The following is a 26,916-nucleotide window of genomic DNA, read 5'->3' on the forward strand; positions in this document are numbered from 1 at the left end:
TCTGGTATATATAAGATGGTCACAACGTGACGGGAGAATGTGTGTAGGTAATGAGTAATTGAACTGCAGTCAGAGAGTATGTATTTGAGTATTGTTGAGCACGAGCACGTGAGACATTCTAACACTTGTTATAGAGTGACTGTTGAAATTAAGTGTATCGGTAAATTTGTATTCGGAAAGAATATACCAGTTTTATTTAAGAAAGGACTTGTTTTGCTAAAGTTTCGTCGGAACGAATTTACGGAAAATTATGTAACGAACAGAGACGTAACACTAATATAACAGGAAGGAAAAGTGAAAGTTTGTACTTGCGGCTACGAAACTGCTGAATTCACAAGTTAATGGCTGACTTTATACCTTCAGTCCCTCAGGAATTAAGGTGTTCTCACTTAGTGCAATTTAGAGAGCCTAAAAGTAAGTTTTATGGTGTTGATAACCGTGAGATTCTTGTGAAATGCTGTAAAGTTAAACAACATGTTAGCTAGACACATCTGCCTGCTGCAGATAAGGTAAAGAAGGGATTTTATCTCGCATAAAACAACCATTTGTGCATTCAAGTTAACTGATTCTTTGATATCAAAGTTTTAGGAATTTTATTCCAAATGTGTTAAATTTGCTTACTCTGTTAATCGAAATTGACAGGCATGCGAGACCTGAGTCTGAAGTCTGGTAGTACCAGGTGGCAGCAGACAAGTTGCCAGTGGCTGGTGCTAGAAGCAGCAGTTGGTTTTGAGAAGAGAGAGAATTGTTTGTGACTTAGTTTGTACTAGCTAAAAAATTTTTAAGTTGTTCATTTTTAAGAAAACCCCTCTCCAATATGGATAGATGGCTGAAGAAACATGCATCAATAAGAAAACCTCATGTGATGCACAAATGCAGCCTAGTTCTAGTGAAACTGAAGTTAGTGAAAATAATAGGCCTAATTATAAACGTTTAAGTGAGGTGCAGCTTGATATCAAAGAAAAGAAAACAAAGACCTCTTGGACTCGACAGTATTGTGATGAATATTTGAAGTATGGTTTTATAAGTGGTGGTAGCAATAATGACTTGCCACTATGTGTTCTTTGTTGTTCAACATTATCAAATGAGAGCATGAAACAATCGAAATGGAAACACCACTTAGATACCAGACATCCAGAATACTCGAGTAAGCCAATAAATGTTTTCATAAATAAAAAAAATTAAATAGTTTTTCCAAACAAATAATTTCACACACTTTTTCCACGAGATCATCCATTGAAGACTTGGTTATGGCCTCATATGAAATTTCAAAATTAATAGCTGAGACAAGTTATCAAACTACTATTGGTGAAGTGTTAATACTTCCTGCAATAAAAATAATTATATCTCATGTTTATAAAAAGCAAGAAAATCAATTGAATTTACTGTCCCTATCCAATAATACAGTGAAGTGTAGAATTGTGGATATGGTGCAAAATATTGAATAAACTCTTATACGTCAAGTTCACTGTAGTCAGTTTTTTTCATTACAAGTGGATGAAAGAACAGACATAGCAGATAATGCCAATTTGATGTGCTTTGTAAGATGTGATTATAAGGACATAATTCATGAAGATTTATTGTTCTGTAAACCACTTCCAACAAGAACAATGGCTGACAAAATTTTTAAGTTAATCAATAATTTTAAAATTCAGAGTGATATTCAATGGAAAAAAATGTGTTGAATTGAGTACTGATGGTGCTCGCTCAATGGCAGGTTTCCATGCAGGAGTTTTCCAGACAATCTGAGCAGTGGCACCAGACTGTGAATGGGTGCATTGTGGCATTCACAGAGAGGTGTTAGCTGTGAAGAAAATGCCCTTACTTTTGAATTCAACTATGCAAGAATGTGTTAAATTCATAAACTATTGAAAATCTCATTCATTGATTTCCAGAATCTTTACTGCTTTGTGCAAATAATTAGTAAGTGAACACGAGCATCTCCTGTTACACTGTAAAGTTCAGTGGTTATCAAAAGGAAATGTCTTAAAAAGACTCAATGAAATGAAGAATGAAGTTATCTTGTTTTAGGAGTAACATCCCCAGTCATTGTATATGAATGAAGTTGGTATCAAAATTTTGTTAATGAATCAAATTCTAATATTATTTTAGTGTTAAGCTCTTAATTTTTATAGCCTTCAACTTTATTTATTTATTTATGAAACTAAACTTGAAAATGAGACCCACATGCCATGCCCACCTGTCACATCCTGTCTTTCAGAAATTGCCAGTAGTTCTGTCAGATGTTTTATACTATATTATTTATAACCAACAGAAAGCCAAAGTTTTAATCTATCAAATGATGTATTATATTATGTTGTTTTCTGTACAGAGAATTATTTATTTCACCTCCAGTTTGAAGTTTTTTTCTCGTGGAATTCACATTGACAGGCTTACCTGAGTTTTTAAGGGATTTTATCACATAGTTAGAAAGCAAGAAAAGTTATGATAGTTATAGGATGTTCGGTTTTTGTGGGTGTTATTATTCTGTGTTTCAGATGCGTTATTTAATTAAATAAAAATTGTTTTGTGTAATAGTACCATTAATATAAAAAAGTTGGCTTAAATTTTATCACCAGTTGAGAGCAAAAGAAGAGGAACCAAGTAAGTACTATATTTCTTGTTTTTCACATATATTGTTATAAAAGTAACTAAAATGTAAAAATTAGAAACTTAGGTTAGATTATGTAAGGTAATGAAAAAAAATTATTCATGAGGTTTGCTCGTAAGCACGTTGTTCATTATATAATTCAATATGTTATGTAAGCTGCACATTCACTGAGTGAGTTACGACTTGTGTGGTGGGAATATTAGTTAGACATGGTTCAAAGGGCAATAAACAATAAAATAAATATAAACAGATATATAATGTTAAGAGTTTCAAGCTATTTAGGATAAACAACTGGTGTTTTATGTTATAATTTGCAGTCATTCCAGAAAGAAAAAATGGTTATTTGAGATTTATTTCATTTTGTTTTGTGTTGGTTATAAGATTGGTCAAATTGACCAAATAGGTATAGAGTTAGGGTAGAAAACTAGCAGATAAAACATAGTTTTACTGAGAAAAAAAAACTTTGTATTTACATAGAAAGTTTTAGAAATCACACCAATGAAATATGACAATTTTCAAGTGAAGAAAAGTATTTTTAATCTGATTTTTTGTGTACAAAAGACTTCATTACTGAAAGCATGCCAAATTTCATTAAAGTTCATAAAGTGTATTAAAAGTGATAGAGTGGAAACGTATGATTACTTTGGTGTCATGAGCTTGGTCAAATCCACCAAGCTCATAGTGAGAGAGCTAAGTACAAATATACAAGTATATAAATGACAAAACTTTTTAATTGTACACAGGAAGTGTTAATGTATCTTTGCTCATCTAACTGGCTTCTGATTCATAGTAAGGCTGGATCAAGCTGTTAGGGTGGAGAAAGTTTCCAAAAACATATCTTTACTAAAGAAAGACAAGAAAAGGAATGTTGCATGTCCACACAGGACAAAAAGGGAGCAAGATCAGTGAAATTCTATACTTTAAATTCAGACAAGGGTCTTAGAGTGATACTCTGCAATAATTAAATTACCTCATCAACAATCATTTCAAGAAATCGAATTGAAGAGGGATAAATTTTCAACTCATAATAACTTGTACAAGTCTGTCTATCATCCCTTGGAATGAATATAACCTTATTTTTGGAGGGCATGATAGGAAGACAGGGCCAAGCATATATGAGTCTATAGAACAATCATTGTGGTGTTTGTCTAAATTACAATATTAGTTTACAACATTTCTAAATGTGAAACCCAATTTATTTTACTTTATTTTGTAATATTTTAAAGAAAGTGTCTGGCTGAATAATTCACAACAATAAATCAATCAGTGCTGCATATTCATTAACCTTGTATATAAATTTAGAATTACTGTGTGATTAAAAAACATTTCCAAACACCATATGTGTAATATCCAATCCACCACTATATGAAGCCTAGTCTTATTCTTTCAGTTTGATCTTGTCTAGGTTACTGATGAGGGTTGGAATTCACCAAAACCATTATAACTCAGTGGCAAATTGAATGATAGACTGTACTTCTCATTTATTTATTTATTTTTATAACATAATTCATCTAATCTATTTATAGCTTATGCTGTAATGCAGCTAAATAATAGTAGTTGTGAAATATTCTGTCTGTGTAAATGATCTGTTTTTGTATCCTAAAATTCATATTTGAAAGCTACATTTTATTTCTTTTCTGACACCCAAATTTGTGAGACTCAATTAGACTTAGAGAAGATTTATACTTGAGTGCAAATGATTCAATTATGCAGTGAGTACTACAAATCCCTGTTTATTATGTATGTTTTTTATGTATTGTTATCTACTTTTAACCCTCGTCAGCACACCTTTGGAAAGTGACATTGTGGAATACCTGGAGTCCAACTGGATCCCTGCACAAAATTACAATTATAGTAAGCTTTGGATTGAAATTCCAAAAAGCAATTGCATTACAACTTGTATTAGGGTTAGAATGCAATGTGAACAACATAAAATATATGTATTCTAGAGAAAATATGTTGGTAAATCAAGAAATTGCATTGTTCCCCAGTATACAAATAAGTAGTATTAAACCATTCCTTATATAAACAGTGTATCAAAAAATGTCAAACTTTTATTATACTCTTGTGTTCAAGTTTTTATCCACAATTGTATGATGAGATTTTCACAATACTGCAAAATTCAACTAAAAAAAAACAAAGTGTACATTGTAAGTAACCTTGGGTCCAACCAGACCCCTAACACACATGTATCCTTATAGTGGGCTATGGATTGAAAATCCGATAAACAGATTATTTACAACAATTACCAAACAAGCTTTCTGTAAAATAAGGCATTATAAGCAGTTGTCACAGGGAACACATGTTGAGGAATGAGATGCGCATACATGCTTACCTCATTTATTTTATAAGCAAACAGATGAGATGATACTGTACTACTCTGACGAGTTATCTTCTACATCAGTTAAATATATAGTGAAATAAACATTTAGAAATTTGTTTTGTATGCTGTAGGGTGAACTGCATGCATAGTGATAGTCAATGATAATATGGATGCTTGGACCCCCAGATAAATATTAGGTTATAGCTACGTATTTCACATGCATGTTTCAAAAGCAATAGTATCATATTGATCCATGGTTTATGCTTGACAATTACACAAATTGCTATAAATTTTTAATGATTATGTAAAAAGATACATAACTGAGAAAATCGTTGGGGGTCCATATGGACCCCAGGTGTGCTCATGAGGGTTAATAAATGTAACCAATATCTAAAAATTGTAAAATTCTTATTATAGCCTAAGAGAACTTCATTAAGATAGAACATCTAAAATATCAGTAGCTCAGTCACAGCATGAAGCATGACACTCCGATCATGTGCTGTTTATGTTAGCTTTATGGGATTAGTTAATGGATTCCTGCTGTGCTTCACTGCTTTTGATGCAAGGATTACTACTCCAATAGGTACAAATATAGAAATAAAACATAAAAGAGATGGGAAAAACATTAGCAATTAAAACTGTTAAGATAAGTAACTTGTAACTTTCTGATTAGTACTGCTGTTACTGCACAAAAAAAATGGTATTATTCATTTTATTTTATATATATATCTTCAACTTTTCGATTTACTATACATTGATGGTTTCACTACAGTTATATTTAGGGTAAAGAAAATAAGATAAAATATATAGTTTTTACCAAAACAATTTTTTGGTAATTCTGATTAGTACTGCAGTTACTGAAGAAAAAAAATGGTATTATTCATTTTATTTTATATATGTCTTCAACTTTTTGATTTACTATACATTGATGGTTTCACTACAGTTACATTTAGGGTAAAGAAAATAAGTTAAAATATATAGTTTTTACCAAAACATTTTTTGGGTAATTCCAGAGAATTATAATGATAAAATTCTGGTTTCAGTACCCATGTTTGGCACAGCACAGATAGCTTTGTGCTTAACAACAAACAAATAAACAAAAACATTTTTTTTGTGTTACTCATGTAGGTTTTAGAAGTTATGCAAATGAAATATAAAAACTATAAACTGATATAAATCTTCTTTTTTTTATTCTTAACATGAAAATCACCTTTAAGTTAGACTGACTCAGTAAATGCTTCAGAAATTTACAGATAGTTCTTTAGTAGAAATACTTTATTAAAAACCTATTAGCAGACTTGGTTTTGTATAAGAAATTTGCCATATTTTCTAAAGACACACTTATTAAAGTCAGATTTATAGTAAATATAGTTTTGGAACTCTAAGGTTGGTCAAATCAACAAACTTTGTACTTCTAGAGTTAATTGGGGGTTATAACTCAACACTGGAGGACTACACAAATTATCAAATTTAGTTAATCTTTACTCCCAACGTAATCTGGACTCCATTATCAGTCACTTAATCATATTTGTATTCAATTAGCAGAGTAAACATTTCATGAAAAAGTGCCAAACTTCTGACCAGTAAGTGAGATCACATACACACATCATACCACTCTGTGTATTGAAATTTTACTGATACGTGTTATCCAACAGAGAAGTTTGTAGTAGCATGTGTTTTGTTTGGCAGTAACAATTTATCTGTGTAGTTTCTTTCCTAAAAATATTACCTTGTCAAAAAACACTTCAAATTGGAAAGCTAAACTAAACAAAGAAGAAATTTCAAGATCTCGTAAAAGTATTAATTTTTAGCTCCTATACATTATAATTTGTCTAGTTTCATATTATAATTTTTTTCTAATTTGTTTTACTATGAAACCATATTATTATCTCCAGCATTTTTTTCATATTTTGAACATGAGTAAAATGAATCTCAAAGCTTGCTTAGTTTGCATTTATAAATAACACTTTTATTTTGATTTTGTTCTCTCTACTTATGAAACATGCAATTAAAGCTGATGAGCTGCAGTTCACCACAATAAATAAGTGATTGAATGTACATGATGAACCAGTGAATAAAATTTTTGAACTAAAAATGTATTTAATAGTAAGATGGTATATCGTCATAGGTAGAATTTATGAAATTATGAACATTCTTTTCTCAATAGTAATTATAATTTACTTCATGTAAATGAGACTGCTAAGTGAGTGTTTCTGAGGTTGAGACACAGATTATGTTGATCAGAATTTGCTGTTTTGACTTTTATTGATAATGTGTCAATAAATTATAATAAATGCATATTAATGTTTTCCAACACTTTGTCAAAATTAAAAGAATTTCATAATTTGAATATTAGCAAGAATTATCATAAAGATATTCAGCATATAAGGTAAGTTTGCTGCTCGGCTGTGCTCAATATTTTACAAGGAATTTATCAGTTATTTGTTATTTCCAAAATAGTTGCAACTTAACACTGAAAGAGAGTCTCAAGTTTAGTGCTAATGTTTTATTGTTGTAATGTTTTACAGGGCTTGTGAGGATGGCCAGAAGGAGATTGTTAGTTTGTTGCTAGATCATGGGGCTGATGGTCGAATCCATCCAGTTACAAAGTACTCACCTCTTTATATATCCTGCTATTATGGTAGGAAAAACATTGCTGAAATTCTTCTAAAGGTAGCCTGTCTTTTTGTTTATAATCATAGATGTGTATATATGATTGAAAAGTATTTATTTTCATTATAATTAATTAGTAGATGTTTAGATTATATTAAATAAATAAATGTCACTGTGGGTTTGCTGTTGTTTGAAGTAATTTTTTTTCTCCAAAATTATAATATGCTTCATATCAATTTCTTCATGAAGTGATATTAAAACATGAAATTCTCACATTAGCTAATGTGAAGTCTCATTATTAAAACAAACACTTTCACACCTAGTTCACATAGTGCTTTTAGATAAAATTTGAGAGCCCCCAGACAGTTCATGCAGTGTTTCAGTATAAGATCTGCTTGTTCCAAGATTTTATGTAGTGTGTTTAAATAGAACATGAAACAAACTTGCTTTCTTGGGAAAATTTTGAAAACTTTAATCATTTTCCAAACTTATGTAACATTCCCATATAAAAACTGATTAGGCTCTGTCTGTCTGTATGTGGTGTGTTCAGATAGAATGTAAGTTTTGAAAATAATTGGAATTACATTGGGAAAGAAAACGTGAGCTTGTTTATTAAATAAAGAAAATACATCATCCACAAATACTTGTAATTAATGGAACTACTTTTTAGCAACTACCTAAACTTAGGGTGGGAAGCATTTGAGCCTGGAAAGATGGTGGTGCCAAAATAATCTTGTTAACAAAAATTTTTTCTTCACGTTTTTACATTATGGTTTTGGATAAAAAAAGTTGTAGAGGTTATAAATGTTCCTAGATGAGTCTCAATCAGATTTTGAATATGTATATGTGATATGTACAAATTATACATGACAGAGTCTTTGATTTCATTTGAATGTAATTTGTGCCTCTGCCTCCAGTAAAAAGTCCCATTCAAGTTATTAGTTCTTATGTGAATTCATGTAAAACTTAAGAGAGCTTTTGAATGTATGTGAGGTAACCTAATGAAACCCACTCAAGTGCTGAGTATAATAAACCTGAGTATATGTCAATATCTAGAAAAATATTATAGCATTTGTTAATTTTGTGGTTTTCCTGGAATTTAATCAAAATAGGCTCTGAATTCAGATCATACTCCTTTATTTTATTTCTTATAATTTAGTTGCTCAGTCCATCTTTTTTAAGTTCTGATTTTTATTTCGATAACAATAATGTCTTTTTTTATACATGAACTTTTCTCATCATGTCTTCTAGCAAGAATTTTGAATATAATGTATGTCACTGTCAAATTTGAAAAGTGTGTAATCACACATACTCAGTTTTTTATTCATCACTAAATTTGCATTTTCCTTCCTGCGTATCTTAAATCATATGATGGTTGAACTTATGAACCTTATAATTACATATAGGATGTATAGGATATTCTTAAGTATGACGTTATGAGTCATAAAACTAAAACTTTTATAGGTTTGTGCTTTCTGTATATTTATTAAATTTGGTAAATTATCTAGTTAATACTATAGATATCAAAGGATTCTAAACTAACAGTTTTTGTATTACATTTGCAGGATTGTTACATTACTTTTTAATCAATTTATGGAAAGGTTTTATGAAAGAGCTAGCATGATGGATTTTTTTGTACATTTAATATATTTTGCCTGTTTATGGTCATATAATAAATATTATTTGTTTTGGAACATGAAATATTATTTAAGATTATCAATCTTAATGAAATAATTATATGTGATGTTATATTATTTGGAAAACTATTTCTATTTAGAAACATTTTTACTCCTAAGGAAAATAATCAGATGTGCTAGCTATTATATAAAATTGATGAATTAGAACTTTAGCCAAGTTTAAACAAACATGGAATCTATTAATAATTATATAAGAATTATGTTTGGTTAAGTAGAATCATCAGAAACTAACATAATTTTTGTATGTATATTAAACTCAGGTTAGCCTCCTAATTTATTCATTAAGCACAAAATCTAAAGTGTAAATTAGCAGCTGCTTTCATTTTTGAAGTTTATGCTACTGCTAGTTTGTTTTAATGCTCTTATTATTTTCTTATATGGGTCAAATTATTTTTCAGGTGTTTATTGAAGTGTAACTAAAACTTTTACTTTTATAGGTTTGCTCTTTCTATATATTTATTCAATTTGGTAAATTATTTAGTTTATACCATAGATACCAAAGGATTCTAAAATTTACAGTTTTTGTAAGTATTTAAAAATTGGTGATTGACAATGAAACATGAAAATTAAACTTGAATTTAAGTTATGTTACAAGTTGATTTTCAGCATTTACTTGGAAACTGAATGTATATTTTGTTTCTTTTAGAAATTCCCTGAATTGGTGCAAGTTCCAACAGTAGAACGTTGGTTACCTACCCATGCTGCTGCAATCAATGGCCATTGTCATGTTCTTGAGCTTCTTTTGAAGTTCCCTTATCCATCGTATGTTATGCAGAAGTTTATGGATAAAAGTGGAACTTGGGAGTATGATCTTCCTTTTGATATTAATGCCAAGGATGTAGCAGAACAAACAGTGTTGTATTTATCTTGTTATGTTGGAAATCTGAGACTTGTCGATACTCTAATAAAGTTTAGAGTTCGAGGTAAAAAAATTTTGAAACAAAATATCATTGATTCACAAAATAGAAGTGAAGAAAAACCTGATTTAAAGGCTAGTCCAAGTAAACTCGGTGGTGGATTACAAAACATCCTAGCCAAACTAAGTCTTAGAAACAATCAAGATGATCCTGTGCAACCTACAGAATTAAATATTTCCCCATTAGATCTTGACCTGTACTGTGCTAACAACACAGAAACAGCACTACATGTCTCTGTTAAGCACAAACACTGTAAAATTGCTTCTTTGTTGCTCCAAAATGGAGCTAATCCAAATCTGAGAATTGCTTTATCTGAAGAAGATTTAAACCATGCTCAGGATGAAAATTATGTATTTTCAGGCTCATCAACTCTTGTGGAAGCATGTAAAAACAGAGACTTAACAATGGTGGATCTTCTTGTCAGATATGGGGCTCGTGATGATGACTGCAGTGCTCTGAAAGTAGCTTCTAAAGAGGAAGATGAAAAAATAATATCAAAACTCCTGACACTGAAAGCTCACCAAGACCCTGAGTACAAAATTAACAAGAAGATTTTAGACATCACTCCTTCCACCCAGCTAGTAGGTGGGTTGATGGGTGGTGTCACCTTTAGTTCCATGTTTCCTACAATCCCTGTCATGATCAATTGGCACAGTCAGCGCTGCTTACAGTTTGTGAAAGAACAATGGATTATTGATGCTAGTGTATCTCTAAACATTAAACTTAAATTGTCTCCACATAATCATTCTATGGCTCTTTCTGCAATTACAAGGCTTGACATATCAAATAATGAACTGACAGAGTTGCCTGCTTGTATTTTTCAAATGCCTTCCCTCAAGGTGCTAAATGCATCTCAGAACAAACTGGAGAAATTGCCTGATATTGAGGTTAAAAGCCAGAGTGGATCAGTTTCACCCAATAAATCCTCACTGAAATTGCCTTCCAAATACAAACTTCCAGCTACCTGGACTTGTTCAGTCCTAGAGGAGATTCACCTTCAAGAAAACAGGCTAGATAATGTCCCTGAGAGTATATTTCAGTTGCCTTCCTTGATTATTTTAGATCTGTCTAATAACAAACTCCAGATGTTACACTTTAAGGTGTGGAGCTCACCCAAACTTAGAGAGCTAAATTTATCTTTGAATTTGCTGAAGAGCCTCCCATGTTTTCCTTCATACCAGTCTGATGCTGCTGTTTATAAAGAGAGATTGGATGACCAGTTTACTTCATCATCTGAGTCAAGTCCTCAACACACCAATTCAGAACTAATCATGCAGGAAACTATACCAACTGTATTAAAACCTGAGAGTTCTAGTTCAAAGTCTACTCCTCCTGTAACTAGTCGAGGAAACTCTCAGATGTCCATAAATCATGAAGAGTTGCTTCATCATAACATTTGGAGTCATTCTGTAGAGGTTTGTTCTTTATTCTGTTAGATTTTACAGTTTTTTACTTTTTACTACTTTTTTAACAAACTATAACAATTGTTTCTTATTGACATATATTTTTCTTGAAATTATTCTAGGTAGTTGATGTTCCTTTGGATAGTAAACTTGATAAAGATCAACACTGTCAACTGTCATCTTTAAATCTAGCTCATAATGCATTTGAAGCTATTCCTCCTGTTCTTGCCTGCTTTGCTCCCAATTTGGCCCGACTAAGTCTGAGTTACAATTGTTTGAAGGAAATGGGACCAGTGAAAAACTACCCAGCTAATTTGAAACATCTAGATCTTTCCCATAACATGATCCAGTTCTGGCCTACTCTAAAAACAGTACAGAATGAGGGGACACATGATGAAGTAGTATGCTATAACCTTTCAGAAAATGAATCTCCTAGTAGAACACCGTCAGCACCATCTCCAGTTCAAGGATCTAGTATGTTTTAGTTTTTGACTAATAATCATCTTGGTTTGTAGATGCACTATTCTTATGTAACAACATTAATGTATGCATGAAAATGATTCAACAACTTATCAAGATGTTGATATTTAGTCTTATTTGCCATTTAGTGTTTTGTATTCTTTCTTGAATATAAAAAGTTATCTGTAACTAAGGAGTTAAGTAATAAAGTAATAAATAATAAGTTAAGTAAGAAAATTTAGCTATTAGTATTACATGTTTTAGAGAAAAAATTATTATACTGTAAAATAATGGAATATCATACGTGTTTACAGTGAAAAATTTTAACAGTAAACCTTTTCACTGGTAAATTATATGCAAAAATTTACAGGAAACAGGAACAAAGCAACAAATATTGGACATTTTGTTTTGAACGACTATTTACATGTTTTTATTAATTTTAAATTAAGGTCTTGCAACCAATCTTGAGAGTCCTTAAAATCTCCTTGATCTCCAAGTGTAGATTACTACTGAAAAATTTCTGTAATTGTTTAAAATGACCATATTCATATTTCTGTCAATTTTCATGTAAATCTGTAAAGTCAATAGTGAGAACTCTCTTTTGAATTTATAATTGTAAATACTTAACTTTAATGATCCTTTACACATCCATGCCAGTTTTTATGAAAATCTATTGATCTGGTCTGGAGGGGCTGTAGCGGCTTCAGTTTCAAAATGTCCAAAATCTGAATTTGGAATATTGTTTTGGGGGGGGGGGGGGGTTCCATACATGTTATTAATAATTTTCAAGTAAATTGGTTTATTCAGAATTACTTCCCCCCCCCAAACCAAACAAACAAACAACAACCTTTATTTCACATTTGGGGGGGGGCCCCCTTACTAACTATGTTGCTTTTTTTTATTCGTTTATTGTGTAGGGTTCAAGTGCTTACATCAAGATTTCAATTAATTTTGTCAGAAATTGCTGGAGGAGTTGAAAAAGGTTGACATAAATAAACACAATTTAGAATTATTATAAGAACAGCAAAGCTTCTAATCGTAGATTATAATGTGCTTATAAAATAGTAGGTGTAGAGCCAAGTGTGAAATTTTCATACAAGTAATAAAATAGTTATATTGCTTGTATGGTCAAACAGCAAATCAGCAGGTTTGAGATTATGATATTTAGCCATAAAATATCCTTAATGTTAGATGTCCATTCTAGATTATAAAAAAGAATGCTTTAAGCCTTTTCTACAGTGATAAAATTTTAACATCATAGAACTGTTAGTTTATGTATATAGGAATATTTTATACAAAATGCTAAAATGGCAAGTTAAGTTCACTAGTACTTTCGTATTAATGTTAAGTATTATGAATAAAGGTTCCTACAGCAGATTGAGCAATAATGTTTATGTTTTTTTTATTAGAAATTATTATAATCTGTTTTACTCTTTATCAGTTCATTAATATTTTATATTTTTACCCTTTATTTGTTCAAACTAGTTATGTAATATAATTTAAATAAATTTTTTCCAATGCAGATATGGGCAAGGCATAGCAAAACCATGTTTATAAATTAACTATTTAATTCATTCTTAACAAAGTAAAATGGTTACCAAGGGTGTGGCTTAAAGAAAATAGTGTGAATATTGTGATAGGTAATACAAGTATAAATGAAAGAGAGAGAGATGTGAATAAAATATTTTATATTTGATAGTGCAATGATGAATTTAGTTAATATCTCACAACTTTTTAAATTATAATTATACCCAAACACAATGAATTGGTGAAAGTAGCACGTAATTTATTCCATTTTTGCAATGTTATCACTTGCCTCTTGTCAGGCTTAGTATGAAGAATTAGCAGAAATAACTATTGAACAGTGCATGCATAGTGTATGGACGTTAAACCAACAGTACCACTAAGGTATTAACATGTTTGCTGCCTTGTGCTGTGCTGGTGAGTCACAACTGACTTTTAGTTATGGACCACATGACACACTGATGAGTCACAGACAGTTATCTTTCAGAGCCAAATTTCTCTTGTAGTATATGAGTTTGGGACACTGACTGATTCTCGGCACATCTTGAATGGCACTAGGGTAGGAAGTATTAATACTACTGTGGCAGTGAATGTGTCAAAGAATAGTGAGAAGAAATTGACATTGCAAGAGCTGTTTAAGTAACTTACTACTATGAAATAAATGTTTTAAATCCATCAAGTAAAAGTTGAGTTAATGCAGAATTGTGTGTATATTATGCATAAAATTCTGCCTGTACATAAAATATTGATACATGATGTTTTGCTTGGACATAATATCAGGATCTTATACTTCACACAATGGAATCACTGCATATATGATGACCACAGTGTATTGTCAAGACTAGCCATAACCTAGTCAGAACTATGAACAGGCTGTCTGAATTAGAATGAGTGAGTGGCATATTATCACAGTTGTTATGCCTTGTTTGTCACCACCAACTAGAAGATGTGTACACAATTTTTGGTTAGCCATGCATTCACCCACACATTTCTGAAAACCTTAACATGACCTCAGATTAATGTACAGATAAGGAAAAATGTTCCATCAATTTTATGAGTAAGTTATAATTTATCATAAGTGTGAATTGCTTTTGAGGTGAAGAAACTGAACAGCCAACTCAAAATTTTTAAAGATATGCTATTTATTCCTTCCCTAAGTACTTAATATAAATATAACAGTACTTGCTATGTTGCACCTAATACTTAGCCCACTAATACATAGTCAATATTTGTAATTTGACTTTTCAGTGTTTAATATATATATATATATATATATATATATACAGAAGACACATGTAAGGATGTTTTTTAATGTTTTTCCAGTAGCCATTAGTATTATAATAACACATTATTTTTAAATCTAATTTTTACGTTCTGTGAATGAATTTTATTTAAAACATCATAATGTAAATGGTATAGATTTATGTTGATTCTTTATAACTTACAGAAAGTTACTAATGTTATGTATGAAACTATAATAAAGTTCATAAACTGATTGCTTTTATAATTTTTAACTAAAGTAATTAATCAATTGATGTATAGTATTTAGGTTTTTTTTAAATGCAATGTGTACATTCCTGTTAAGCCTGGGAATATGGGCATTTTCCTGCTAAGAGAAATGAGGCTTAAGAAGTAGATGATGATGTAGAAATTTCTCTTGGGCATATAATGCTTTTTTTAACTTGATTGAGAAAAAAACTGGGTAAATGATTTCCAGTTTTGAGTCTACAAATCCTTTTTTTTCTGATTTATGTGTGTTACAGATATTGTTTGCATAATTTATGATTTCCTTTATATCTGAAGCAAGAAGAGAAATGAACAGACTACGGAGTTCCAACCTGGGAAGCCAGATCTCTGGTACATCATCAATCTCCTGCATTCATCATCGTCACAACCGTTTAGACAACCTCAGAACACTAATCCTTGCTGACAATCAACTAACTAGACTGTTGTTGACAGCTGAGGATGAAGGATGTTTTGAAGAAGAGGAAAGTAGATCTCAGGATTCATTTGATACCATGTCAATTTCAAGTAGAGTAAGTTTCTGGTAAATCTCTGATAAAAAAGACTTGTAATATGTGCCATATTATATAATGGTTATGGAGCAGACTTGTTTTATAAAATATTATAATATTGAAAGGTACTTTTTGTCATTTTTTCATTTGTGATTGTGGTCATTAATTTTTGCAAGCTGTTGTACATCTATTTTTCATTCAAGGATTCTCAGGGTCCTGTAAGAAGCAGAGTGCTCTTTCCCAACCTGTCAATGTTGGATGTGGGAAACAATCATATACAAGAAATTCCTGTAATGATTAGTGAACTGACTAATTTGTCAGTGCTAAATATCAGTGGCAACATGGCTATCTGTAAGTTGCCACCAGAGATGGGACTCTTGAGCAAACTGTGGAATTTGAATACTCGAGACTGTAACCTGAATGATCCTCTGAAGAGTATGATAGAAAGTAAGAAGTATAAGACAATGGATATCATTGGATACCTGAAATCTATATTAGAAGAGTAAGTTTTATTGTAGAACATGTGGCCCACGACCCATGAAAGTTTTATACCTCGTTTTTAACACCTTTTATGAATCAAAGTTCAGACAAAAATAACCTATTAAAGTACCTGAACTAGTGATGCCCTGAATGTTTTGCTATTGGTATATTTATTAACATGAATTTTTCATTTCTTATGCATTGCATGACTTGTAGTATCTGTTGATTTAATCAATTATGATTTTTATTACAAAAAACATTCACTTCAAATTTAATATTAAAATTGAAGCTTATTTTGAGTACACTGATTGCAGTTAACATGAATTTATGTATCATAAAGTTTATATTTCTGTTTTGTGTCTTTTAAGCCATGACATAGCGACTCATAGAATAACTCTGAGTTTTTTCTTAAGTACAAACTTTTATCTAATTGATACTTTTAACTGTTGGTACTTGGTGAAACTCCATAATTACAGAATTGAGGAAAACAAGGCAATTGTACATTTCACAAATACATCATTTATTACACCCATAGTTTCACCAGTAAAGGTGTCATCAGGTATAGACTGAAATGTTTTGTAGCAGGGTTTATATATATGTTTAAAGAAAGAACCAGAAGTGACCTTGACATTCACCTAGAGACAAGTGGGGAGGAGCTTAAGTTGATTTGTTCACTTAGAACTTTTTCTGGACTTGTTTTACAGTTTTTTTTACTGAATCAAATTAGTGTTTAGTTTCAATAAAGTGGGATGCAAATGTTAAATCCATTTTCCTTAAATTCCAGCTTCTAGAATGTTCTTTAATTCTTGTTTCTATGGGACATCCTGTTTGATCTGTATACATTATTGCAGTCTTGACACGTTAATTGGTAAACATCACTGTTGTACTTTTCAAGTCTGTCTTTGTTGTTGCACAACATTTTTCCTAGGTTGTTTTTACGGTAGAAGGCTGGTCTGTAGAGTCACTTGTTCAGCGTGTTATATATTTTGTTAGAAGGTTTTCCAATGTAGCTCATCTTAAATCATTTCTTTTTCTTTTTTAGTACATTACGTGGGTATATTGATTTTAAACCTATGACTTGCAATTATTTAAACAACAATGTGTTAATTAACTTTGTTGTATAACTGTTGTTAACAGCAATTTCTTTGATAGAACTTAATTCAGTTTCATAATTTTCAGATGACAAGGGTACAGTGATAAGTCTGTGTAACAAACTATGGAACGAGGCAAGTTTGTGAGATATTGAATGCCTTGGAGAAGCATGTATGATGGTGTCATTATAAGTCGGTTTTCAGAAGATTTTGAAGGAACGTATGCCGTTACTTATGTCAGTATTTAAGTCCAAAAAATTAATGTTTCCATTCTCACCAAATTTCATAGTAAATTTAATAAAAATTTGTTATGTGAATTTAGAAAAATTACAAAATTGTTGGGTTGACGTTTGGATCCTTTCCAGAGACAAATCATATCATAAACATATCTATACCAATATTTAACATGTTTTGTATTATTTTCATCACTAAACAATTTATTTTCTAAATTATCCATGAAAACTTCTGCAAGCAAAGGAAAGGGGAGGGGGCATAGCTAACCCGTCATTCTATTTATGTAATTGGTCATTAAATTTGAAGTAGTTCTGATTTAAGCAGGTGTTTATTATTGTCTTTAAATCCTGGGCTTGAACAGGGTTTACTTTTTTAAATCCATTACATCATTAACAATTTGTTTACATTCACTAACGGGTATGTTGGTGAATAGACTATGAACATCAAAGGAAACAATTGCAATATGATACTTCCCTCCATTCACAACATTAGCTTTTCCCGTTTTGTGCTTGAGTTCAGATCATTTTTGATCATTACTTCTTGAAGTGGTTTTATTTAATTTATTTTATTTATTTAAAGAACTTTTTGTTTGTGTATTTGGTATCAAACATGAATTCCAAAGTTAACATTACCACTTTAGGTACACCTCATTTGTCTGATGCCATACTTCACACCACAAATGTGGGCGACCCATGGGAGGATTTGTTGGCCTTTATTCACAGAAAGATTAAGCATTATATGGGACAACCTTTGTTTCATGCTGTTGCCACTCTTCCTCCTGAGCCTGGTCAGACTGTTGAGTATTTGGATCGTTTGTTTCCCCCTTTGGAGTTTGCTGTGCCTTCCCAAACCATACCTGAGGATTCTGTTCAGCCCTCATTAGCTTTCTCAGATTTTATGTGATGTTTTGTCTATTGTTTCTACTTCTTATGATGCACATCCTTCCTAATTACATGATTATTCCTCCCAACCTTTTTTAGTTTTCCCCCATAACCTGATGTTCGGGTTCACATTGAGCATTTCACCTCCCAGTTAGGTGACAGTTTTAGTATGCCTCACTCTCGGGACTTGTATATGGTCCTGTTTTTGACATGTTTCATGTTTGAAAAAATCCTGGAGTCTGGAGTCAAAGATGGCATCAGTCCAACAACAACCCATCCTGTCTAATCTGGTGGCCCATTTGTCCCAGTCGGAGCCAAGCGTGGCACTGATTACTGTCTCCCAACCCTCCCCTTACCAGCCCTTGCCTGTTCCTCCTTCCAGTGGTGCGACTGTTTGTTGTTTTTCATGTATGGAAAACCAACAATGGTTCCAGTGACTACCTGATGGGAGCTCGTTTAGCGACCTTCGTTTATCGGTAGATCCCTTTCAATTTTGATGTTTGGGTTCACCAAGTTTTGTCAGAAGGATTCATCATACCTTTTTTTACCTTTCCTTCCTTGTCCCACTTGCCTGTTTCCTTTCCTCCTCCTCAGGATTCTTTGTCACCCCAGCATCTATCCAAGGAAGTGCAAGACCTCTTCACAAAACAGGCTATCAAACCTACTCCATGCGGTTCGTAGGGGTTTTACTCTTGTCACTTTGTATTTCCCATAAAGAGGAAACTGGAGGCCTGTCATTAACCTGTCCCATCTCAATCGATATGTTCACACCCCACACCTCACCATGGAATCCTACCTTACTCTTTGGTGGGCTTTTTCTCCAGGTCTTTGGATGACCAAGATGAATGTCTCCAGTGCTCATCTCCCTATTCCCATATCAGAGCATTCTCATCCTTATCTTCAGTTTGTCCATTGTGGGGTGGGGTACCAATTTCATGCCCTAACCTTCTGGCTGGCTTTGGTGTTGTGAGCTTTTTGTTGGGTGGGGTGAATCTTCGATCTACATTTTCATGCCCTGGGGCTGCTCTTTCACTTTTACATGGGCTACTAGTTTATTCTCGATCATTCTGAACAGGTGTTGGCCTGTCATACTCATCAGCTCCTTCTTGAACCTGCTCGCTTAGGATGGTTGATCAAGTTGGAGAAGTCCTTCCTTCATGCTACCCAGTACCTCGTTCATCTGGGTGTTTTCTTCAACACCCATCTCAGTCAGGTCCAACCTTCTCCTCTCTGGCTCTTTTCTATGGAACTAGCTGTTCAGAATGCCCTGTCTGCTCCTTCACTTTCTGCTCGTAATGTTCTTTTGGGAATGTGGTCTTCTCTCATACCCCTCAGCTGGGCTCATATGCAATCCCTTTAATGGGTCCTTCACGACCAGTGGAACCATGCTCAGGATCCCTTGGATGCTCCTATAATTCTTCCTTCCTACATTCTGAATATCTCCAATGGTGTTTGGACAAGGCTCTTACATTGTTGGTTATCCCACTTCCTCCTCCATGGCCATGCATTCCTTCAGGGCTGGGGTGTGTGGGTCAATCACCAGGAGGCTTTGGGTCATTGGTCTGTCAGGGAATGTTCTCTTCATATTAACATCCTTAAACTCCTTGCTGTTCATCGGGCTGTGGATCACTTTCTTCACACTCCAGAGATTATCTGGTCATGATCCATTCTGACAATTCAACAGTGGTGACTCATATCAATCGCCAAGGTGGCACCTGGTCGAGATCCCTGTGTTTTCAAACATTGGATATTCTCTTTTGGTCCAGTGATCATCCCATTCATTTGACAGTGTGTCACGTACCAGGTGCTTTCAATCTTGTGGCATATCATCTTTACTGATTCAGCCAGGTTTACCTGATGGAGTGGTACCTTCATCCCCTTCTTTTCAGTGGCTTTGCAATCATTGATGTATTCCACATATTGATACATTTGCCACCGCCATCAATCACCAGAATTCTGACACTTTATTCTGTTTACTATGGTTTTTTCACAAACTTCAATGTGTTCAAATTTTAAATAATGAGTAATAATAATTTATTCTTTTGCTTGAGTCCTCAAATTTTCTGTCCAGTATATAGCACTACGCTACACTAAACTTGATGCCTTCAGCCAGGATTGGTTGAAAAAGTTCTTTTATGTTTATCCTCCTATGCAATTACTTTATCGGGTAGTTTCCTTCATCCCACTGTGTGCAAAGTCCTTCTGATTGCTCTTTACTGGACTGATCAACCATGGTTTCCTTGTTTACTCCAGTTACAGTTGTTCCCTCCTGTCCCTCTTTCTTTATTTCCCGACCTTCTTCATCAACCCCAGTTGCCAGTTCTGCATCTCGCACTTCACGTCCTCCATTTTTATGCTTGGCTTTTGTCTGGTCCCTGGCGAAGAGATCTGGTTTCTCACATCAGGTGGTATCTCATTTAGCTCATTCCATTAGTCCTTCATCCCTTGCTGTATATTAGTGGAAATGGAATGTTTTTTACACCTGGGCCCTGGCTTGGGGTATCCCAACTTCTTGTTCTAAGGCTGGGATCTCCAAGTTTTTTACATGTCTTTTTATAAAGGGACTTTGGACTCCTAGATATGAGGTTATTGGGTAGCCCTATTCCATACTTTCAATTTTTCCCGTTACCGCGGGGTCTTTCTTTCCCCTGTCCTTGCCATTTTGATCTGTTCTTTCCAGATCCATAAGACTCCTAGGCATCCGATACTTCTTGACGTGGAAATATATGTGGTACTCATTCCCTTACTTTACCTCCATTTGAGCCCATTGCCTCATGCTCTTTGTTTCACCTATCCTTTAAAGCATTTTTTTTTTCTCTTCTTGGCCTGCGGGGTCGTCGGTCTGATTTGTTCACAATCAACTTCACTCGCACATTGTACCACCAAACTTATCTTCTCCTTTATTCGGATTATTTCTTCCTTCCCAAGACCTCAGTGGCTTGTGAGGGTAACTCCTCCCTTTCTCATATCTAACCTCATCCCGATCTGGATAGACTTCATTATTATATTGCCCGCACGGCTTTTTCCAGGGGTTCACGTTTCTGTATCTTTATCCCATGGCAACCTTCTTCCTCACAATATCTTTCTCCCTTTACCATTAACAATTTGATTCATCATTTAATTCAGTTGGCTTGTTCCTCCTTGTCCCCTTCCCAATGTACTTTGTTCTGTGTTACCTCCCATCAAACCCGACACCTCACCTTTTCCCTTGCTTCTAGTTTTTGTCAGCCTTTGGAGGAGATTTTGCACTTGGGCATGTGGACCAACACTGAGACATTCATCTCCCATTACTTACATCAAGTCACGGTTTTTGCTTCCTTAGGGTATTGCCTACCATGTGGGGCTTTACTTCATTCATGGCAGCTGTCACACTAGGTAAGTCTTTATTATGGGTCACGAGTGAAAGGCCATGTCATCTCTTTATTGACTCACATTCAAAATTTTATTGAACTACTATTTCATGAATTTATGTCAATAAGTGAGGTATCTTTTGAACCAAGATTTCAATGAGGTAGGGTGTGTCTTTAGTCTGCTCTAAATTTCGTATTTTTTTAGACTAAAATACATCTTAGTTACTAATCTTGATAAATATTAGTGGAATTCTGTAGTATTGATGTAGTAATTTATGATTTTTTAGTTATTCAAATGTATATACAAAACCTAATAAAATATATTTTGTGTCATATCCTCTACATGCAAAATTTTTAAATGCTTAGCAACCTACGTCAAGCAGCAACCGAGTACAAAGGTCATAACTAGAAGAAATAATTATTTGCTTTACTTCTATATTTACTGTTTCATGTTTTATGAAAAATAAGTTTAATAACTTATTTGAAAAAGGCAATAATCTATATACATATATCATGTAGAATAATTGAAATGTGACTGTAGTTTATAAAATACTAGTCTACTAAGTATGTTATTGGATATGGTTACATGAGTACACATGTGCCACATCATTTTAACTTCTGTATTGTTAGCTAGTCATCACTGAAAGGTGTATGTAATAAAAATAACAAATATATATAAATGTATAATGTTATGAGAATTAAGCTATTTAGTCTAAACATTTGTGTTTTTGCATTATAATTTGTGTTCATTAGAATAAAAGAGTCATAATTTATATTTATTTCCTAATTTCTTATGGTGGTTATAAGATCGGTCAAATCTACTGAACCCGTAAAGAGATTCCTCACTTAAATTAAGGGACAAAATATAAAGTTTTTCTTAAGAAATGTTTGATAACTATCTGGACACTCTAAAGATTTCGCATGCAATTAGATGTTTCACTCCGTGGTATGTGTCACTCAATTAGGAGGATTTTATGATTTCTACACCAGCAAAACACCACCGCCCTACTCTGAACTGAATGGTTATAGCCATCTATGTGGAACCCATCCAGCAGGATGCTTCCATGGTCAACCATCCCAGTAGCTTCAAACTGGCAAGTGGTAAGGACTCCCATACTCCACTGGCAGAAAAGGAGGTGAGTGCATTGGAGAGTTCAGAGGAAAGGCTACACCCAAGATAATGCAATGGGTGATCACGAAACTCTAGTTTGAAAAGCAGACCATACTTATTTATTCAATCGAGGCATGGCAGAGATGGGCAGCTATCCCCTTTTGCATTACCCATACCATCCATGGGTGGTGCAGTCCAGGACAGGCCTATTTATGAAGCAAATATCATGAGGTTATTCACCATCCAGTGATTTTGTGAAACGCCCCATTTGAAGGTGAGTGTGTGGAGCCATGGAAAGAGCACATGAATCGACATAGCGTACAGTGCAGATTTATTTGTGTATGTAAATAATTCCTGGTCAGGCACCACTCGCCACAGAGCGGGATCCAAAAGGCAAAATTTGAAGCAAAGACCCCTGAAAGAAAAGAAGGCATAACTCTTTCAGCACAGACTCGGTCCATGGTACCAACCTCGTAACTATTTTGTGCTTGTTATAGTTTTCGTGCTATAACTTTTAAATTTGACATATTATCAGTAACCATTATAATACTTTTATACACAAAATATACATTTTTTTTATTAAGTCTTAAGGTTTGTAAAAAAATGTTTTTTCATGCCTATCTAACATACAAAGTAATTTTCATTTTTAGACTAAAAATACTTTTATGCATCACAAATGGTTCAAATTTCACATCTAAAATTTTTATAATGTTTGGATAGTTATCAAACATTTCTTAAGAAAAAACTTTATATTTTATCTGTTACTTTCAGTAATTAATCTCGGTACAAGTTCAGTAAATTTGACCGATCTTGCAACCACCTTAAAAGATTAGGAAATAAATCTAAATTATGCCTTTTTCATTCTAGAATGAACACAAATTATAACATGAAAACATGCATGTTTAGACAAAATATCTTAAATCTCATAACATTATAAATTTATATATATTTATTATTTTTATTATATTGACCTTTCACCCATGCCTGGCTAACAATAGAGAAGTTACATTGATACAGCTCATGTGCACTCATGTTACCGTATCAACTAACATAAAGGTGACACTTGGTCTGTACAAAGTAACTTGTCTTGGCTGTGTTTTAGTTGACTAGTATTTTATAAAATTCAGTCACATTTCAATTATTATACATTATGTATGTATATAGATTATGGCTATTTTGAAATAAGTTCTTAAACTTATTTTTCATAAAACATAGAACAGTAAGTAAGGAAGTAAAGCAACAAATTATCTCTTCTAGTTAAGATCTTTGTACTCATTTGCTTCTTGACATAAGTTGCTAAACTTTTAAAAATTTTGCATGGTAAGTAAAGCAAACAATTATCATTTCTAGTTACAACCTTTGTACTCAGTTGCTGCTTGATGTAGGTCGCTAAGCCTTTAAATAATTTGCATGTGGAGGGTATGAAACAAAATATTTTTTGTAGGTTTTATATATACATTTGAATAACTAAAAAATCATAAATTACTACATCAATACTATAGAATTCTACTATAATTTATCAAGCTTAGTAACTTAGCTGTACTTGGGTCTAAAAAGATATGAAAGTTTGAGCAGACTAAAGAAACAACATACCTCATTGAAATCTTGATTAAAAAAGAAAGAAATGGTGCTAGGTACGTTAGAAAGGCTGAGAAAATCACTAAGGGGAAATTCTGAGATTGGTTATTCATGTCATATATAGAAGTATGTGTATATAAAGGAGCATTTCCAAAAATGGAAGAGGTGGGTGGAGTGCCACTGTGATTTATTACATGAGCAATATATTAGCAAATAGAAAATATAAGATGTTCTTATTTTATATTCTAGCTTGGCAATATCGGTAATTTTAGTTCCTAACTCATACAAAACTATAGACTTAGTATTTTAACATCACAAACATATAATTTGAACCAGTGCTGCAATCAACATACCACATGACACTCAAAAATTGATGTTTATCTGTGTTTTTAGTATTTACTTTTAAGTTAACAAATTGAGTAAGGTATAATACTAAAATTTGAATTATAATCTACAGTTTGATACCAAACATATTAACATAGATTCATGAAATAGTAGTTCAATAAAATTTTGAATATGAGTCAACAAACATGATGACATAGCCTAAAGGGGTAAGGTGTGCAATTAATTTGCCTCTAACACTGTACCACTTATTGATCACTTCTTTTAGCCAGGTCTTCTTTGCTGATTTCAGGGCTTTCTTTTTTAGGTCTTCAGAGAGATGTATTTTGGGGTGAGATTCCATATCACATATTTGTTTTTGAATCAAAGGTGTTGAGTTGCTAAGCACTGTTTTGCATTCAGTCTTTTGTATAAGATGGTTAATCTTACTGTACTAGCTTGTTTTACATAATTGATACTTGAAACCGTTGGTACTTGGTGAAACTCCATAATTACAAAATTGAAGACAAACAAGACAGTTGTATGTTTCACGAATACATCATTTATTATGACAAAGTTAATTAACACGTTGTTTAAAAATTGAAAGCCATAAATTTAAGTTCAATATACACACACACACACACACACTGTACCAAACAAAAAGAAAAGTAAATGGTTTAAGATGAGATATTTCTAACAAAATATATAACACGCTGAACAAATAAATCTACAGACCAACCTTCTACCGTAAAAACAACTTAGGAAAAATGTTGTGGAAAAACAAAGACAGAATCGAAAATTACAGCAACAGTGGTGTTTACCAATTAATGTGCCAAGACTACAATAGTGTATATATAGGTCAAACAGGACGTCCCATAGAAACAAGAGCTTACAGAACACTCTAGAAGCTTGAAATTAAGGAAAATGTTATTCAACTTTTGCATCCCACTTTATTGAAACTAAACACCAATTGATTCAGAAAAAAACTGCAAAACTTTACGTATCTGTGAAACAGGTAAAAACTAAACAGTCTGGAAATTTTAGAAATAAACAGATGTCTAAAAACAAGTCCACAAAAAGTTCTAAGTGACCAAACCAACTTAAGCTCCTCCCCACTTCTTACCCCATTTGTCTCTAGGTGAATGTCATGGTCACTTCCAGTTCTTTCCTTAAACGTATAGATAAACCCTGATACAAAACATATCAGTCTACCTGATGATGCCTTTACTGGCAAAACCATGGTTGTAATAAATTATGTATTTGTGAAATGTACAATTGTCTTGTTTTTTCTAAATTCTGTACAAACTTTTAGCTCATAATTTCGTCTTTTCTTCACCGATTTGAGATCTTGTTACATTTTTGTACTCAGGAGATCAAACCCTTTTGACTGATGTATTTTACTATGCTCAAGGTCTCATATTAATTTACTCTCACCCTGTCTAAAAGAATTTCAGTTTGAGGGTAGGCTAGTAGAGATCCTGAAGAGTAATAAAATTGAATATAAAAAAAAAAAATAAAGGTCTCATTGATTAATTTACTTTAATCCTGTCTAAAAGAATTTTAAGTGCTGCAGTTATTGAGGATTCCCTCTTGTTTTGACATTGGTTGTTGTGAACATTAAGCTAATGCAAATTTTGACTGTTTTAAAATACAAATCTTTGCCAATTTTTTTTAGTTCCAAGGCATATGCTCGTATGAAGCTGATGATTGTTGGTGTTCAAGGAATTGGAAAGACATCTCTATTAGAACAGCTTAGACAAGAAGGAACTGGAACATACAAAAGAAAACCTCCTGAGGTATATTCAGTGATAATTCACCTATATAAATATTGTATTATATTTTATTATTAAACCTGACTTTTTTTTTTTGTATTGAACAAAAAGTTAAACTTGGAAATGTACTTTCTAGGTTTCAACTTAGCACTGGACTAAAGGGATTCACATATTTAAATATCTTTTTTTATGTGGTTCCTACTTAGTGCTGAGTTAAAAGGTGTCAAACACATAATGTTGATCATTCTTATTTTCATTTTTACTACTGCAGCACAAGACTGTTAACTTTGGAAATTGTTTTTGTTGGTTCCCTTCAATATTACACTAAAAATATTTAACTAGCAAAATTATTTGTACTTAACACTAGATTAACTCTCTCAACACGGGATCGGTGAATTTGACCAAATTATCTGACCTTTTGTACTCATTTAAAGTCTTTATAAATTTGATACTTATAACTCTCAATATATTTGGTATATCTTCACGAAATTTGGCAATCTTTCAGTTGATATTACAAGTCTTTCACAAAAGTCATA

At 32.8% G+C, this 26,916-nt stretch overlaps 1 protein-coding gene across 1 annotated transcript in view; it reads left to right on the forward strand.

The window, feature by feature from the left end:
• LOC106462914 (leucine-rich repeat serine/threonine-protein kinase 1-like) overlaps positions 1-26,916 on the forward strand; it is a 257,033-nt gene that overhangs the window by 133,994 nt on the left and 96,123 nt on the right. Inside the window, exons 8-13 of the mRNA XM_022390319.1 lie at positions 7,463-7,607; positions 9,891-11,576; positions 11,687-12,038; positions 15,351-15,583; positions 15,766-16,064; positions 26,284-26,404. Of these exons, the coding sequence (XP_022246027.1) occupies positions 7,463-7,607; positions 9,891-11,576; positions 11,687-12,038; positions 15,351-15,583; positions 15,766-16,064; positions 26,284-26,404 (2,836 nt within the window). The remainder of the gene's footprint in view (positions 1-7,462; positions 7,608-9,890; positions 11,577-11,686; positions 12,039-15,350; positions 15,584-15,765; positions 16,065-26,283; positions 26,405-26,916) is intronic.

This window comes from Limulus polyphemus, unplaced genomic scaffold (genome assembly GCF_000517525.1).
Source record: "Limulus polyphemus unplaced genomic scaffold, Limulus_polyphemus-2.1.2 Scaffold1281, whole genome shotgun sequence".
Taxonomy (NCBI): domain Eukaryota; kingdom Metazoa; phylum Arthropoda; class Merostomata; order Xiphosura; family Limulidae; genus Limulus; species Limulus polyphemus.